The sequence below is a fragment of the Drosophila miranda genome, chromosome 2 (assembly GCF_003369915.1).
Source record: "Drosophila miranda strain MSH22 chromosome 2, D.miranda_PacBio2.1, whole genome shotgun sequence".
Taxonomy (NCBI): domain Eukaryota; kingdom Metazoa; phylum Arthropoda; class Insecta; order Diptera; family Drosophilidae; genus Drosophila; species Drosophila miranda.
The window spans coordinates 13670425-13685935 of NC_046675.1; the positions used below are offsets into that span (position 1 = coordinate 13670425).

Sequence of the window (15511 nt, forward strand, 5' to 3'; positions counted from 1 at the left end):
TTATGGCTCTGTGGCTCCAATCGATCGCCACAGAAATCGATCGACAGAGATCGCTGGAGATTGGTCCGACAAGGTCGGGCCAGCCAGCTGCTGATGGCTGCTAAATGTGGTTCAGCGATCCGCCACATTCTGAGAAACAGAATTGCGGTTGCCTGTCCGATGATTTGTGGTGGAGAACATGGCTTACTTGGAGGCGGAAATCGGTTGGCGGAGGTTAAAGCCGAGTACATGACGAGGCCGATCAGCTAGCAGATGGCAATTAATACCAACCCACAGACAGAATTAATCGCTAACTACTAGAATTAGCTGCCTTTGTGGTTTAATTCTCGTGGTGAAAAAAACCTACCAGACAAAAAACACTGGTCTCTTGTTAATTAGACCGTCAGAGTCACGTTTCCCGGTCCTGTTTGGGCTTGGACTTGCCCTGACCAATGAAATCTATAACTAATATGCTGCCACTCGAAGGGGAAGGCAAAGGCATTGAAAATGTCATAATCTGTGGCACGAACATGAAACAAACGTGCGCCAACAAAAGGCAAACATTGAGGGTTGATTGTTGCTTGTAACAAAAACAGGAAAGGGAACCGAATGGATTCGTAACTCTTGTAACTCTTGACCTTAAGACAGACACTCGATGATGATTGCACATTGGCAACGGCTAGGCATAGTCGTTGATTCTAATTTTGTTCGAGCTTTAAATTCTGGGCGTGCTTTGATTGATTGCTTTACCAAGTACTTTATTCTAGTACGAGTAAATCGTGCTACCTTGAGACATTTTCATCAGAAAATTGTCTTAATTCTTCTTTTGATAAATCTATAATTAAGTAGCATTTGCTTGAGGCATGCCGACAAAAATCCCCCTCGAATCTTTCCTACTCATCTACAAAAATAAACAAATGTTTTAGCCATTGAATCTCGGCGTCAGGGCCAAAGCAGGAAGCTATTAGTGCAACTAATGCTACAATGCGGCTTGCGGTGGTTCCCCTGGTAACACTATGGAACAAGTTTTTTTTTTTTGGTACTTGAAACCCCAAATGATTAAATGAATATTGGTTGAAGATTTTTAACTATATTTGTCCAGCTTTAAAAAACAAGTCACTGTAATGCAACTGGCTAGGGGATTTATTTATACTTTTTAATAACTTTAAGATGCCAAAGAAATAAAAGTTGAACTAGACTGATTTAAAGATATTTTATCACTTATTTTTTTCTGAAATGTAAACTGCTCCAAGAAAACGATTTGTTTTTGCTGCCTAGTGTACAAATCTAAACACTAGTATTTAAGTTTAGTGCGTGTTTGTTACCAAAACTGCAAATTGCTGAGCCCAAAGCGAAGCTCCCACCAAGTGCGCGCGCTCTGACCCAAAACGGTCAAGGGCGGGGTCAACGTGGAGGGGAACAAACCGTATCTTTTGACCATCACGAATTCGCCAAACAAAAAGATACGATGCTGATGCCCGCCTTTGGTCTGTGAAAAACTGGAAAATGCCCCGCAGACCACGGGGGGTGGAGGAGGAGAAGAGAATTGAGGCGCTGCCCCAAAAGACGGGAGCTTAAAAGGCAATTTCCTGCGCACAAAGTCACAAAGTTTGAACATTTTTTTTGTGTGTGTTTTTTTTTTTGCTGGTAATTCGAAGCATTTTAATTAATTGCCGTTGCATTTTGTTGGGGACACATTTTTGGTGCGGCGTTCTTGGACGTGGCAAATTTATGGGGTTTAGAGGCAGATCAGAAGCTGCGAAGGCGATTTAATTGTTTGTTCGAGATCTTTTTTTGGCCGGGCCTCATGCCGAGATAGCCGTCTTTACGAGCCAATTAATGGGCTTAATGTCTCCGCGCTGGCTCCAAAGATAGGTGTCGAACAATCTTGTTTGCATGTTGTTGTCTCTCTTTCTTTGGCTTTTTAGAACCCGTGAACCACCCAGCAAACTGTTGCCAAATCTTGTTGCCACAAGGCACACAACTATGCAAGCGGCGACCTTCGACCTTCAAGCAATTAGCGAAATCATTTTTGATAACTATGCACTGGTCGGCTCTTAATTGTTGTTAATTTATGTAAATGTTACGATAGCCCTGCCATTCCCTTCCAAACCCATTTTATTAATTACAGGGTAACATTTCCTCAAGGGAAATTCGGACAAAGAGAGACCCAGAGACACAGAGAGGGACGGCATCACCCCCAGGCCCGAGTCAATAGGGTTTTGATTTTGGCTTAATGGGGTTAATTTTAATGAAGATTCCCCCCCGCAGAGCTCTGCTGAGATTCGAGTAAAAGTGGCCATAAATTATCACCCTCTAACCGCAAAGTTCAGCCTTGACTAGCTCCCACAACGAGTATCCGAGTCGTGGTTGACAAATGAGCCAAATCAACGAATTAGTGACAATCGGAGATTAATTACAGCCACATCAGAGGCGGTTCGGGCGGGCAGGTTGCTTGAGATATCGGAAACGCAGTCATTATGTTAATCCAGATCCATATCACATCCAACATTTGTTCTACTTTGCTCCATCCAACTCCGTGAATCAAAATATTGGCCAATCTAGAGCCAGGCTAGGAGCCAGTTGGCGTGTCCGATTCGTCATGTGCAATGTCCAACGGAAAATGTAATCTCAAATTGTAGCACTTTGGCAATGCCTGGAAATCAGGTCAGCTTTTTGATTGGATTTTCCTGCTCTGTCTTATATTGCCAAGATTATCACAGAATACAGAGTGAATGATTCGTAGAGTGAAGATCGTAATGGAGTCGGCGATGAGGGGGTTTTTAGCCGAACAGATTAATCATTTCCTAACGCTTTAACTTTATTAACATAAAGTCAAGATTATAAATACCTAAAATGTGCTTTTCATTGGAATCGATTATAGATTGAATGTCGTCGCATTTGCTTTTCAACGGAAACTTGCTCCCAATTTAAATATCTTTTTTATTTCGTTTAAATTTAATCAACGAATTTTTAAACTTTACAAACTTTTTTATGCATTTTTAAAAATTTAATTTATAAAAACAAAAAAAAAATTAAACAAAAAAGACTTAAAAAATATTTCATTTGAAGAAAAAACAAAAATTAAACAAACAAAAAATAATTTAAAAAGAAAAAACATAATTAAACAAAAAAAATATCAAACATTAAACAACAAAAATATTAAACATTCAGCAAAAAAAAAAATATTGAACATTACAAAAATAATTAACCGAAATGTAATTAAAAATTGTCTAATTTAATTTAAAGAATTTACAAACTAAAAAATTTACATACATAAAACACAAGAAAAAATTGTAAGAAGCTATATTTTTTTTTTGTACCTTCTTATTTGTTTATTTAAGTATTCTAAAAGCTACAAGGTTAAACCTTATATTTAATGCACTAGTCATTTCTTCTATATTAATTTTTAGAAACTAGATTGGTCGCTTTACCCATTGTGCATGGATATAATTATTTCTGAATATTTCCACCTGATATTAATATTCATATTTCATTCTTAATATTCAAAATATATTTTTTAAGATGCCACCAAGACAGATTTTTGTTCAGCTATTAGATTTTATTGCGCCAGGATCCATAGTAATCCCTTCTTATTATCGGCTATCTTTAATTTAATGACTTTCTCCCAGATAAACTCTTATTTGTATTCCGATTTCTCCTTAAGGAAATAATTTTTAACATTTTGGGGAATATTCCTACAATTTATGATGGTCTTTGTTCTAAGACTTGAGTATTTGAGCCTAGACTAGGCCCGTCTGGTTTCTAATACATTCTAGTCCTAAAATACAGTCTATACCCACTCTGAGGGTATATCTTGGTGACGCAATACGCGTGATGCGACTTGAACGGATTAACGGGTTCCATTTCGAATTAAAGTTGAACATTAAAAGCCAAAGTGCAATCAACTATCCTCTGCAAAGTATCTGAACTATGAATGAAAGGAAATTCCCAGTTTGATTGAGTCTACGTACCATTTTCCCCTCCCCCCGCCATCTCCCGATCAAAACAATTACTCGAACATCAATTGAATGCCGACTTTCCATCGATTAACCAGAGTTCGCGTCCGAATCCGAGTCCGAATCCCAGTCTGAATCGCATCACTGATGATGTGCTTATTGTAAAAACTTTATTTGCAATGCTCGTAAAGCAAACAATTTCTGCTATGCATTATGTGCAATCAATTGCTGCAGCCGCACCGCCACCGCCACCGCCACCGACCACGGTGGCTCCTCTGTTGGCTCTTGGCCCGCGACGAGTTTGGCAGTCCTGGCCATATTTGACTGGGGCAAGATTTGGCCTGTGCTTCGCTAATCCAAAACGATTCGATCTATGCAGGTGACGGAATATTTGTTACGATTTTAATACAACACGCGCCTCCCCGCCTGTGGCCAGAAAACTTTCACTGGGCTCAAAAATTAGGCCATTAATTAAAGAAAAAAATGCCCAACACTTCTGAGTCGACAGGTGGGTTCATAATGAACTGCAACAGCAGCAACAATGCCCAATTATGTCACGCTGTCAACAGTCGTCGGTGGGGGGACATGAGAAATGTATCTTTGCATCTGAGGCGAGGCGGTACGGAGAAGGTGGCTTCGAAGTTACGCACGAGCCCGTCATCGTTGCACTAAGTGTATCAGCAATTTCTGGAGCGCTCTGGGCTCAGTTACAACAATGGCCATAACAATAACCACAATGGAATGTCTCTTACCAAATGCGGTATTTTGTTTTGGCTTACACATCATACCGCCCCCTGCCCTGCACCCTGCTCTGCTCCACTTGCTAGTTTTAATAATCACGAAAATCTCTTGTCTCATGTGTTGACATTTTTCTTTCAAGACTTTATTTGGCCCAAAGGCTCGTGTAGTTGCCAAAAAAGTAGAGAGGGAGACAGGCAGAAGAGGGTTTAAATAATAACAAAATGCGTGTAATAACCGAAAAATATTCACACAGTTTTACACCTCGACAACCGCAGCGTCGACTACAGTTACTGTTTTTGGTTTTTATTTTTTAACCATTTTCATGCTGGTTTTATCAAGGTAGTACTCCCCGTACTCCAGTAGCGCCAGCCATCTGCTCGTTCATGCAGTTCCATGGCTTTTGCTTTTAGCCAAGTTTTTTTTTTGTGTGTGGCAATTTGTGGACTTGCGCTTGGAGCCTAAGCGGCGGGCTTCTCCCTGGGAGGGCGTGTGCTTTTCCAATGTTTTTTTTCGGTCATAAACGTTCGCAAGATTGCAATCTTCAGATGGTAGCGATTGCAATTGAAACTCTGAACTCTGGAATCGCGAGTGGAGTGTGAACTAAAGTACTGCGATTGCCACTCCACGAATTTCATATGAGTATTCATACGAATACTGAGCATTAAAACTTGATTTCTATATTAACTTTTTTTGTTATTCATCTTTGATTTTTAATGGTAATTTTCTTGCAGTTTTTAAAGAGTTTCTTGAATTTCTTTTGGTAATTTAAAACAAGTTGAATTTTGGATAAAACTTAAAAAATATTTAACTACTCAACTTAATTTAGTTTTTTTATAAATCTTCCAATATTCAACCTAAAGTTGGTTTTCTTTAGAATAAAATAGAAATATTGGGTCCTTCAACAGTCATTATTATATTCGATTTAAGAATCGAAAGCATTTTAAAATGCGTGACTTGGAAAACGAATACACTTTATATATTCCTGCAATACTTCGTAAAACGTGCACGTACGCCATAAAAATTCTGTAATTTTATAAGGAATTTTTAAAAGTAGAACATTTTAAAGGTATTTTCACAAATTAAGTTGAAAAATTTGGTCTTCTGTTGGTTTTAAGAATTCAAATCGTACATTCACAGAATATATTAAAGAATTGTTTGGAGAATCGCTTCTAGAGTGTTTTAAATTAAGGCATTTATTTTTTTAATGAATTGAAGGGATTTTTTTTTTAATTTTTTAAATATTTAATTTGTATATTCCGTTTCATAATATTACTGTGACTTTTAGCCCCTGTTATTGAATATCGCAAAAATTTTGCAGTCAAATTTAATGGATTTTAATTGGAGCTTTAAGCAGCTTTGCATGAAGGCCACACTTCAAAGGCTTTTATCGATGCAAAAAACTTTATTTTATGATCACAAATTTTTAATTATTTACGCCAAGATTAGTTAATGTCTTTAACATACATAGATTAGCGATAAATACGTGTTCATTGAGCCCAAAAGATCTAGTAGCTACGGCTGTCGCCCTCCTCCCTGTAGCCTAAAGCTCACAAAGTACAAAAATATATAAATAAACATGTTCATTGTTCACGTAGCTGTTAAATGTGTCTAAAAAAGTTTAAACTGTAGCTTTAATGTGGCAAACAACATTTTTGTTTGAAACTGGATTCCAGTTCGTAGCTAAAAAATAGTTGCAATCAAGAATTTGAGATTTCTGTCATGTATTGGATCCATTGGAGCAGCTGTTCTTAACGAAGTATCGTTAGAAAAACATCCAATGTCTGTTGAATTCATTTTGTGCAGCTCAATGAGAGTGGAGGAACTTTTAGATAAATACATACACATAACCACATGTGAGTATGTCAGAGAAGGACAGCCTGACTGTTCTCCTTCTTTCATTGCGCTTGTCTTATGCGTTGAGCGGCAGTGTACTTGATATTGTCTTCTCTTTTTTTCTACGAGCCAAAGCTCCTCACATGCAATGCACATACTCTCGCAACTTCTGCATTCTATTGCTCTCTCAATACTTCCTTGCTTTGCTCTCTCAGCAATTCCTGTCTTCGCTCTCTCAGCTATTCCTATCTCAGAAACAAAATCATCTATGCAAGCGCAAGGGAGAGTTGAGCTTTTTTTGTTCTTTTTGCTGTTTCCCGATCGGAACAGTGCTGCTCGCAGGCATTGCATGCTCTTCCAATTCTTTCGTTCCGTTGCTCTCTCAGCAACAAGAACAACGACTGTTCTCCCTCGCTTACGGCAACAGTACGGGACCATTGAGTGAAGCATCAAACGAACGGGACTCCACTTTGTTGAGTAGTTTCTGTGTTTATTTTGAATTCTGCATACTCCAAATCTCCGACACGAATAATAACAAGCCATTAAAAGGGATTAACAACCCTTTAAAAGGGAATCAATTTTAATCGAGTTGTGAGCTTACCTTTCCCCTCAATTCACTTAAATTGAATTGAATTGTTTATGGCAGTCACTTCTCAAATATGTTGTACTTTGCATTACTCAAATGAGTTTGTCCCAAAATTTTCGTTACGCCCTTCTGACGTAAACAAATACGAGTAATGAAAATAATGAAAATATGTACATATGTTTCTAGTGCTGAACCAGCCAAGCGGTGGATTTTCCCCGTGGAATATTTTGTTTCTCTTCAGTTTTTCTTATGTAATTTTGATTTGTACCGATTGTGATGCTCCTCTTTGTTTGTTAATTAGAGAGCACAACAAATGAGTTTTTAATATGCCAAGCGAATGAGTTTCGAAGCCGAGACAAAGCCTTTTGGCCTTTTTTGTATTAATTTAATTACCCGAAAGGCGATTCTAGTCACCGGTTTTGACCAAAAGAATGGCCATATTTGGCTGGCCGAGCAGCATATCAATTATGTCATTATCGCAGGCGTTGAGCCAGTTTTTTGTGTGTCCAAAAGAAGAAATTTGAATTTGCCTGCGATTCCAGAGCCACTCCGAGGCACTTGTCTTGACTGGTGGCCCGCTCTTCGGTTGATAACTGCCAGTATTTTGGCCGGGGATTGTGCAAATTTGCCTAAAGGCCACTAAACAATCAAATGCATTGGGTGAAAAGTGGTCGAGAGAGATGGAAAACTCGACGAGAAATGCAAATGAAAATGAAAATGAAAAAAATACCCAAGGTAATTCAAACGAAAGCAAAACGGTGGTCTGAAACTGGAACCGGCGGGGACCCTGAGGAAAAAGTGTTTTGCAACCAGCATCACAGCCTGGACATCGCGTAATTGCAAAATTGCCCGCAGGAGGGCGGCTGGGAGGTGGATTTGATGAAATTTTTACATACATTTTATGTATATTGGAAATGCAAAATTTGTCTTTAATTAAATCGGATTACTCGCGCAGCGGCAGCGGCAGCAGCCAATCAGGAAGCGAGAGTGCGTCTGTGGAAAAGCCAGGCAACATTGAACTTGAGGCCGAGTCCAAACGGCTGCGTAAATGTTGTGCAACTTGTTTATGGAGCCAGCCCCCCACTCCCTCTTTCTTAGTGATGATTGCAACATCTGTGGCGTGCTGTGCTGTGCTGTGCTTTGGTTGTGGTGTGGCAAGAGCGAATTGTTGCAAATCCTGTTTTTGGTCAAGGCGCTCCAAAATAATTGGGTTAAAATGCATTTAGGGAACGAAAAGTACGTGTCATGTCCGGCACACCAAGTAATGGCCAAATCGAGCTCGAAAGTGGCTCAAATGTACGAGTACGAGTAGATCATGCCCCGCCGCACTGGCTGCTTTCTATCTATCTATCCATTTGAGCATCTTATTATGTCAATTATCCCATCGCTAATAGAGTCCACGTACGGGACGACGACGTACGGGACTGTCGCTGACCCGCTGCTGCCGCTGCCGCTGCTGCTGATCGGTGAAATGTGAAATGGAAACGAGAAATTCGCGCTGGAATCATTTCAAAGTCATTGACACGGGCCGGCCAGCCAGCCGGCCAGCCAGCCAGCCAGCCGCAGACACAGTGGCTGCCACAACGGAACCGTTGTCCGCCAACGTCTCACGTATAACGTATGTTTAACTCTGGATTTTATTTCTTCTTTTTTTTTTGTTTATTTTTGGCAACATTTTACTTTTTCTTTCGACTCCCCCTACCCCAGCGCGCCTCTCTCTTCGCTCTACCAGTGGAAAATCTTGTTTCGAATGAGCTCCGCCCGGGGATTATTCGTAATGTATTCACGTATTCACGGTAGTGAACCGCTGCCAACCAGATTTATGGACCCTCAAACTGTTGGCCTGCAACTGTTGGCCACACTTTGGAGCCGTAATCCAACACAGAAAGTTGACAAAAAAAAAAAAAAAAAAAAACACTCGCAAATTATGTAAAAATTTGGGAAGTCTGCTGAAGGTTTTCCACCATCCCGTCCAAATCCCAGCCATGTCGGCAATTAGTCAACTTTTTTGGGTGTTAAATGAATGACTGGCGCGGTGACAGTAATTGGTTTTGGTTTCGGTTTGGTTTGGGCATTAGGTAAGCATCTTTTTCGGAAGTTATTAACGTAATTGCCCGAGGAAGTGGCAATATCCATAGAGCCGCAGCATGTGGCTGGGGCCTACATATTTCATCGAACTTTGCCCACATGCCATGTAAAAACATAGCCAACAACAGCATTCCGACTCATCTTCCATCTGCCGGATCTCCCACGAAGTCAGTGCCAGACAAATGCACACATTCCTTCCATTTGTATCTCCATCTGCATCCCAATTGCGATGGGAAATTGCATTTTCCCCAATGCAAATGCCTCGCACTCGAACTAGAGCACGTTTACCTCAACCAGGAGGGCACCGTTCGTACCACTCCACCTACAACAACAATCCATCCCCGGGTCAGCGTCCAGTTTAGATATCCATTTCGCATTGTAATGCCCTGTCATGTCGCACCGACTCTGAATGCTGCGTCAATGCTGAATGCCGATGATGATGATAATAAATTTTAAGCCATTCCATCAATACAGAGTACAAGGCGACAGAGCGCCTGAACAGTGGGCAAATAATGCAAAAGGATTGAACAGGAAGAGGAGGGATAGAGGAAGAAGAGCTCAGTATTGTATTGCAATGGTACAGCCAGTAGGTTGTTGATGGCAATGATTTTTACCTCATAACAATGGCATTTTCTATAAACTCTTATGGAAATAAGATCTCATATTCAAGTCTTATGTTTTTATTGATTTCAATGTGAAAAGTAATCCTCTTTGAAAAGAGTTTTCAATGACAGTCGATCCCTAATTGTTAAGAAATACACATTTGGGGCAAAACCTGATGTTTAGTGATATTTTAAGCAGCTGTGGATGGGGTATATTTTTTGGGATCAACAAAAAACCGCTTATCAGCCAAACTAAAGACTATCAATATGCCGAGTCAAACACACGACATGTATGTTGTTTCTACTACTCTCGGGGATTCTATTTGGAAGCATTCCCTTGTGCAAGAGCAGAAAAGCAAAAGACATTACTCAAAAATCCTTTCATGTAATGAAGAATGTATGTAAGATCTTCTAGAACCCCAATATAATACTATGAAAAATTATTGAATAATTTTTCCAGAGGTCCTGAGAAACTTTAATTGAAGAAAGGCCTGCCTGGAAGGCCTTTCAGCTTTTACCATAGATTGTAACTTAGGATTTTTTCAAGGGATACAAAATCGGTCTATTTTTCCATTTTGTGGCCCACTGTGCGGCTTAGCCGACACTCAACTGACGCAGATGGGGTGAAGGAGGAGGAGAAAAGGAACAGGAGGACGTCATTGCAAACCGCGACGGATTCGCGCATACTTTCGTCTCCGATACACAAAAATAAACGCAACTTTGCGCACGTATTCGGGATTTCGGATGTTATCGCATCCAAAGGTTTTAAACATCATTTTCATATTGTCAAATGCCGTCAACGATGGTGGATGGCCAGCCCCCCGCCGTGGAAAGCCCCTATTTCCCTAGTCCTACGCGATTCAGATGCAGATTCGTGGGTTTTTTTTGGCGGGGGAGGAGAAACAAACATATTTGGATGATTGCATAATTTCTAATATTCCGTTGGCAAAGCAGAGAACGACGACACTTTTGAGTGCAGAGTGCCAGTGCCGCCAGTGTTGAAAGTGTTGCTGTTGCTGTTGGTGTTGTTGAGAAGCTACGACCTTGCTCCCGTTCAGTCACCCAATCAACAGGGGAAAAAAAAGACACAACGAAACATGGAAACTGGTTCCGTTCGATTCTAACTAACTTGGCTGAAACGGGGCTAACCTAATGGATGGATATGCACTTACCAAATGCCAGTGACAGAAGCCAAAAGCTCGATCCTCCGCTGGGAATCCACATGATTCAGTGCTTTATATTTTGGTGGGGGATTTTGACACTCTCTTTATTGTCTCGTATTCCTGTTTGATTCCTAAACAACCATATTCGTTGAACAACTGAAAGTATTTATCATCGCCCAATAAAAATTAAATTAATTTATTGACTTTGTTGTTGACCAAATGGAGAGAAATGTATCTGCCGTGGCGACATTCGTTTTGGGTTTAACATAAAAAGTTCTAGAACAGGGCGTTGTCTCTCTCTCCCAGTGGATGACCCACAATAGGAAAATAATGTCTCTTGTTTCTTGTCTCTTGGTGTAATTTGAGGAGACAAACTATGCCGGAAAGGTTTTCTTTTCTGGGTGAAATCTGGCCGTAAGCCTCTATTAACATAAGATTTCTTTGCCAAAGGTTTTTTCTTCTTTGAAACATTTTCTATTAACACCTCAAAGATTTACACTAAATGGTCTTTCTTCTGCGGTCGGCGTCTCTCTTTTTGGTGGTTAAAGCAAATTGGGGCATAAATCTAGATACTTTTGAAAGGGTCATTTGTTTTCTGGTTTGTGGTTTGCAGGTCACAATATTTTTGTTCTATTTAAAATCTCTGCTCACAAAATTTCACATTTATTTGGTTTTACACAATATGCAAATTTGTTCTTCTAAGAATCATAATCGTTTGTGCGCAAACTTTCACATATCAAAATATTGTTGGGGAAATACCCAACGGCGGGGGGTTGACAGTTCATAATTTTATCAAAAATATTTCTATGACATGTAACTGCATTTTGGGGGCAGGCAACAAAACGAACCGAAAGCGAAACCAAGACGACGACGACGAACGATGGAGAGCGGCGCGATATTTCGTTCACGGCGCACGCGCAACGTTCCAATTGAAACTGAGTCTGATCGTGCGGCGGCGCGATTGTTTATTTGAATGTTTGCACTGCTTGCCGCAGTGCGGGATTCGAACTGCTTGCTTGGCTCTCTCTCTAGCTCTAGCTCTAGCTCTCTCGTTGCCGCAGCTGCTTAGGGGCCAGTCGCGTGCTTGGGCAGGGAGGGCTGCCTGTGTGTTGCCTTAGGTCAGGTCTCTCGGCTCTGCCTTGTTTCTGCTTCGCCTCTAAATTTAACTACCGTATTCGCCCGCTGCCTTGTGGCTTGTAATGAAGACATTAACCGACAATTACCAGGGTGGCCATCTTATTACAGCCGCATGATGATGGTCTCCGCGTGACAGCCGGCCCTTCCTTGGGCTATGGGCCTTGGGACTGAGTCGTGTGTTCTGTTTGGTTCAATCATCATCTTTGCATTCTCCTTTCACCTTTGCACTTTCTATCGCTATGAAATTACCCACAAAATATGATCAGCTCATCCCACATAATTATTTGCGAAATTTTCAATTCAATTTCGCCAAGCCACGCGATCGGAGAGGGTTTGCCGTTACCCTAACGTAAGGTGTGTCTGGAATTTGCCAGAGTTTGTTTCAGGTGAAATATATATTTATATAATATTTATAATACATATATTATATTTTATTCTAATATTTTTATAATTATATTTAATTATATTATAATATTTTTATAAATTTTTTAAATTATATTATATTATCAATATAAAGAATCATTGGAACATTTGAAAATTATTTCATCGTAACTTGAAATGTGGCCTAAAGATTTTCTGAGGAAATCCATGAAATCTTCTGAAACCACGTCTCAGAGAAAGCCCTTAAATCTATTAGTGTATAGATATATGTATGTATATTCGATTTTTATCGTTTTAATATCAAATATCTTCTTTCTGAACATTTTAAAGCTATGAAATGATCCCAATAGTAGTAATTTAATTCAAGAAATTTAATTAAAGAAAGTTATTCTTACTTTTATCCTTTTTATGTACATTTTTCGAACAGTATTTCCTAGGGCCGAACTATACATCCAGACAGTATGCCTCGGGATCGTTGATCAGTGTTTTATTCAAAAAAATACTACATTTATTTGGGAACTTTTCCGCCTTGCTTATAGCAAGAATAAGCTCAACACTCTCCTATAACTGACTCTCCAACCTCGCGCTCTCTCTCTCTTTTTCTCTCTCCCAGTGTGGAATAGCAGTAAAGGATTCATAAAGAGATCCCAGCACCCCTCTTTCTTGATTGCTAAGTTTATATATGATTTTTGAGGCCGGACTGTTTGAAAACCCATTTATATCCATATTTATTTTTGTATAATCTCTATATCTGTAGAGTACTTATAATTCGCCATAAAACACCCCACATATCATACCCCTTTCTCCCATATTGTATGGGACCCATCATATTTTAGCATATATGTATTTAGATATCTGGCCAAGCCCCAACTTCATTGTGGGAATTTTGAAAAATTTTATTTAATTGAATTTAATTTAATTAAAAGTGTTGTTATAAATCATGTGGTGAAATTTTGTGCGGGACACGCATTGGATTTGGCCTGGCCCAATGACTTGGCCCCATCCATCCCCATCCATTGTAAATTTCCTTTCGTTTTTGTATTTAATGGATGTCGCTCATTTCCACAGCATTTACATAATCTGCCAGTTTTTCAAGTTCAGCAAAAAAACAAAAGAAAATGCAGGCGAAACGGATTTCAAGTTTAAATGAATTGAATGGAATAGAAATTATACATAATTTCCCCTGTTCACCCATAAATAATTAATGAATCCCCCCCAAGGGGGTAATCGAATGAAAGTGCCAGTCCGAGTGCCAGCATTAAATCGCGTGATAAGTGCTTGAGGTCGTGTTATATGGGAGAGAAGACTGTTGCAGGCTGGCTGGCAATTTATTATCTCTTATATTTCTATGGGCTTATAAGTGCCCAATCCTCTCGTATGGTCATTGTCTGTGGCGGCAGCCCGAGGCCTTCGTGTACAAAGTTGTTGGAGAGCCTACAAGCGGAGGAAGGATCATGCATATGGGAGTACAGGGAGTACATGGAGAGTGGAGCACGTGCCAAAACATGGTTTAGAAAGTGCCCGAAGGCACCGAAGCTTGCCTGTGTGTGTGCGTGTGTGTGTTTAGTTTGAAATGGTCGATAAAAAAGCGATTACTAAATTCAATTTAGTCACAAAGCATCGACGACACCTTTGTGGGATTTTCAATTATATTGCCCGTCCAAAGAAATATGCCCGGCCATGCCAGTCAGCCTGTGGACTTGTTTCCATACTCCCCCCTTCCCCTTCCCCAGCTCCAGCTCCAGCACCAGTTCCGCAATTGAAAATGTGGCCAGCAAAAAGGCAAAATGCAAAACGCCAAAGGCGTGAAAATAATCCATAAAAAGGAAAGCCATAAAAAGAGAGAACTCTCGTGGAAAAAAAAAACAGAAATGAAAGAAAAAGCAGCCAACGAAGAAGAAGAAGCAGGAGGGAGGGGTGCCCACACAAAAGCTCTCTGACTGAAAGAGCAAAAAGCGCGCTTAAATGATTTTGAATTGTGGACAAACATTGGCGACATGGAAATAGACGGTTGGACGCGGACGCGGCATGGACAAGGATCCGGGCGGGGACACGGACTCGGGTTGACGTTGTCAACATTGTAGCTGCGGCTTCTGGCTAAAATGTTTGTGGCTGCTGCTGCGGTTGCCGCTGGGATGCTGGTTAAAAATAGTGCCAGGCAAAGCCCCGAACACAAGCTGCAAAAATCACGCGCCATGAATCGTACAAAGCGCAATTGAATGGAACTCTTCTCTTGGTCAGCGCGCGGGCAGGGGACCGGGGACCACAGTTGTAGGAATAGATGGCTCTCTGACTTTGACTTTGGTTTTCCTCTTGTTGGGCGATCGGGTCTTTTGGGTTTCGGACTCTGTTTGGCAAGTCCCCAGAGCTCGGGTGAAGATTCATTTGGAAATTGAACAGTATTTTTGTGTGTCAGAAGTGGTGCAGTCGCGCTTGTCGTGTATTATGCTTCTTCTACGCAATACATGTTCTCGCATTGCATTTATTGCATTTGCTCTCTCACCAACAACAAAAACGGTTCAAGCGAAGGCGCGTTGGAACTTCTTTTTGTCACCCGATCTTGTCGGCAAACGATAGCAGCTCGTCGTTTGATTTCACGAGCGCCGCTCCTAATCGTACGCATTCCAAGCTCTGGTTCAATCGCTCTCTCAGCAACAAAAACCAGGGGCGAGGGCTTTGACGACACTCGCTCTCTGTAAAAATACGGGACCTCGTGTGTAGCATATAGAATAACGAACGGAATTTGTCTTTGCTGCGTAGTTTCTGCTATGCTTATGCTAAACTTATTCATCATTCGAACACACAGAACCCTCGAGGGTATTCCCAGCTTCGGTTCATTCCACAACTGACCAACCCATCTCTCTCTCCCTTTCTCTTTCTCTCTCTGCATTCTGTTTCTGTTTCAATTGCAGCGCTTTTTTTTTTTTGTAGAGCCGCATATCCCTGGAAGTGCCTGCAACTAACAAGTCGTCGGGATTGCCAGCAGAAATGTACATACAATGTTGTTGTTTTTTTGTATTCCGGGCTAAATCAATTGGCATT

General features: G+C 40.6%; 2 protein-coding genes across 3 annotated transcripts in view; one reads left to right on the forward strand and one right to left on the reverse strand.

Annotated features, from left to right (window-relative positions):
* Positions 1-11880, reverse strand: part of LOC108155875 (trithorax group protein osa) — a 34216-nt gene extending 22336 nt beyond the window's left edge. For both annotated transcript variants that reach the window (XM_017286998.2, XM_017286997.2), the window contains exons 1-2: positions 11800-11880; positions 10961-11107 (exon numbers count right to left, since the gene is read on the reverse strand). In XM_017286998.2, the coding sequence (XP_017142487.1) occupies positions 10961-11012 (52 nt within the window). In that variant the 5' untranslated portion in view covers positions 11013-11107; positions 11800-11880. The remainder of the gene's footprint in view (positions 1-10960; positions 11108-11799) is intronic.
* The window catches only part of LOC108155874, a 72901-nt gene that overhangs the window by 23983 nt on the left and 33407 nt on the right, over positions 1-15511 (forward strand). The gene's annotated exons all lie outside the window — the stretch shown is intronic.